Source organism: Pundamilia nyererei, unplaced genomic scaffold (assembly GCF_000239375.1).
Source record: "Pundamilia nyererei isolate P.nyererei 1_Seehausen unplaced genomic scaffold, PunNye1.0 scaffold00019, whole genome shotgun sequence".
NCBI lineage: Eukaryota > Metazoa > Chordata > Actinopteri > Cichliformes > Cichlidae > Pundamilia > Pundamilia nyererei.
In genome coordinates, this window is record NW_005187420.1 from 2,534,157 (window position 1) to 2,537,146 (window position 2,990).

The window sequence follows — 2,990 nt, forward strand, 5'->3', positions numbered from 1 at the left end:
TCTTTCACATATGCAGAACAAACATCTGAAGACTTAATGGGACTTAATGTGTGTGTGTGTGTGTGTGTGTGTGTGTGTGTGTGTGTGTGTGTGTGTGTGTGTGTGTGTGTGTGTGTGTGTGCAGCTCTGCCTTAACATATCATGTGTTTCTGTGCTGGTTTTACACCTACTGTGGGGACGTACGTCTGTTTGCCACATTGTGCTCAATTTTAAGATGTGTTTTGAACAGGAAGATACTGTGTGGAGATGCACGTGTGTGTTGTTTATTTTTTATTGTCATTTAAGTTAGAAAATATGACCTTTGATATCAAGAACTGTTTTGCAAATGTGTCAGCAGAGATTTCACAGACTGAAAAGAAAGAAAAACACATACATACAGAAAATAAGTTTACACATGTATCAGAGTTTCTGGTGATATAATCATGATATAAAAACTTGTATTATTATTGGAGTCTTTCAGGATTGGGTGATAAGTTAAAAATTTAACACCATCAGTAACAATAACCAGCTGGTGATTGTTATTGACGCATGTGTGCGTGCCACTTTCCATCCCCCGTCCCTTGTGCCTGACGGACTGTGTGTGGTTCTCACCACGGTGACGGCGTCGTTGACCAGTGACTCTCCAAACACGATGATGAAGAGCGTTTCATTGACGTGAACCTCCTCGAACACGGCCAGCACCGCCACGGGGTCGACGGCTGAGATCAAAGCGCCGAACAGCAGGAAGTCCAACATTTCGGCCTGCACGTGCTCATCTGCAGGAACACGCAGGAAATACGAAGAGACGGGACAACACAACAATAACAGGAAGTTTCCAGTTTTAAACGAAGCAACTTTAACATTTTAAAGGAAATTATTCTGCGCCACTGGTTCTCAGATGGTCGGCGAACTCTGTCAGTACTGTGTTTGCAATGATTACTAAATCTATCACAAACCAGTGAAGACAACAGAGAGTTCAGAAGAGAGTGCAGGTAGGGTGGAGTGGGTGGAGATGAGTGTCGGGGGTGATTTGTGACAAAAGGATAGCAGCAAGAGTGAAAGAGGAAGACCTCAGAGAGAACATGCAGGGGGCTGGTGTGACAGAGGAGGAGACGGAGGCAGGTGAGCTTCTGTGGGGAAGGAGAGGTGATATGTGTTCGTTTAATCGCTGTCATATATAAATCGTGCTCAAATCGTAGGAAGCATGACCACGACCATGATATACATGACCAAAGTAAGTAATGAGGTCAGCACACGTCTAAAAAAACCTGTGAGAAACGAAGAGTTAAAGGAAGAGGAGGTACAGCGGCTCGTTTCAGACAGAGGATGGACCGGAGGGACACACCGAAGCCCAACATGACAACATAAATAAGGACTATGTTGAAATTTGGATTACGGAAAGCTGCTCTCACTGAGTCCAGAAAATAACAATAAAGGTGGAAATGAGCACCATGAATCTCCTTTAGAGGCACTTAATGTACTGTAAATTTACTGCTGTGTGTTTGTCCTGAACAAATGCTGTTCGCTGGCACATTTAACTCAAATTTATTCACAAGTTATTTCCGTTTCCTGGAAAGAGGCGCTGCCTTAAAGGCTAAACTCAGAGAACAACAAACTGATTGCTGTAAAGAGCTCGGATTGAGGGCAGACTATAAATCTACACAGAGGTGGGGCTATGCAGGACTGCAGATGCACACCTGTGACCTATGACCCCTGCACCCACAGCACTGACCTATGAACCCCAGCAGTTTGGCAGCGTACAGGGAGAACCCGGTGCAGAAGGCGTTCCACAGCGTTCCCACCACAGCGTATGTCAGGATGGCTCCCAGGTTGTCGAAGAAGAGCCTGGCCGGCATGAAGTATCCGGCATCACCCACGATGGTCGGCAGCAGGAAGAGGAAGAAGAGGCTGGGCTCTAGCTGGTATAGCTGCTTCTTATTGGCTATGAGGACGACCCCGCCCAGGACCAGACCCAGCAGGATCAGCATGCAGCTCTCGGGGACCACGGTGGTGAAGCGCTGGGAGAAGTGGAACACTGCAGGACAAGATGCACCGATTACAAAACAAGGCATGAAAAAGTTTGCATGACTTCGTTAAGTTTAATTATTTATCTGCGTTTCTTAATTTACCTTCTCTACCTTCTGTTTCCTGCAACAGCTCCTCTTTGTTCCTTCTGCTACTAAATCCTATGTCAGCTCTATTTTTCTCCACCTGCTTGGCTCCACAAACATCTGACTCTGCAGCTCCTGACTCGTGCTTCATTTTAGACAGGTCTGCAGGTGTGAACACGCACATGTGTCGCACGTGTGCCGAGATGTGAGGAGGCAATTATTTGCTCTCTGAATTGTTGATATTTTTGCATTTGATGAAAGACATAAACAAAAATCAGCGCTGCCATTGTGGCCTTGGACATGCAGTTAGGAATCCATCAAGGCCTGCAGTGAGTCACAACAAGACACACACACACACACACGCTGGTGATGCTCCTCATAAATCAGGACACAGGGAAAAAACATCAAAGCCTGAACGAACATACTGTGTGCGTCTGTTTCCATGATGATTCATTTACACCAATCAGAAGGCTCTGCTCCATCAGCCAGAGCTGGATCACCATCCAGACAAACTGGGAGTCAGAGGAGCCTCTGACTTCCTCGTTATCATTTCAGTCGACATAATTTGATCAGCTGAAGCAGAATGAAGCAGAACTACGACTGATCCTGCAAGTCAGACGAACCCAGAACCTTCAACTGCATCATCATCATCATCATCATCATCATCATCATCATCGTGCTTCCTGAACATTCTGCAGACTTTGATACTGAACTTTTCCAACTGAAATAAGTCTTTTTAAACAGGGTAACTCTGCATTTTACTTAAGCTGGTCATGGGGATCAATGCGCCGTGTTCTCCATGACTAACAGCGCTGGGTCATCCTCACACTGAATCCTCCACATACACACATGGAGCATCAGCTGTTTGCAGCTTTTAACTAGAATAAAATAACAAAACAT

General features: G+C 45.5%; 1 protein-coding gene across 1 annotated transcript in view; it reads right to left on the bottom strand.

Annotated features, from left to right (window-relative positions):
* Positions 1-2,990, bottom strand: part of slc9a5 (solute carrier family 9 member A5) — a 23,048-nt gene that overhangs the window by 14,390 nt on the left and 5,668 nt on the right. Inside the window, exons 2-3 of the mRNA XM_005726343.2 lie at positions 1,712-2,014; positions 592-755 (exon numbers count right to left, since the gene is read on the bottom strand). Coding sequence (XP_005726400.1) covers positions 592-755; positions 1,712-2,014 — 467 coding nt within the window. The remainder of the gene's footprint in view (positions 1-591; positions 756-1,711; positions 2,015-2,990) is intronic.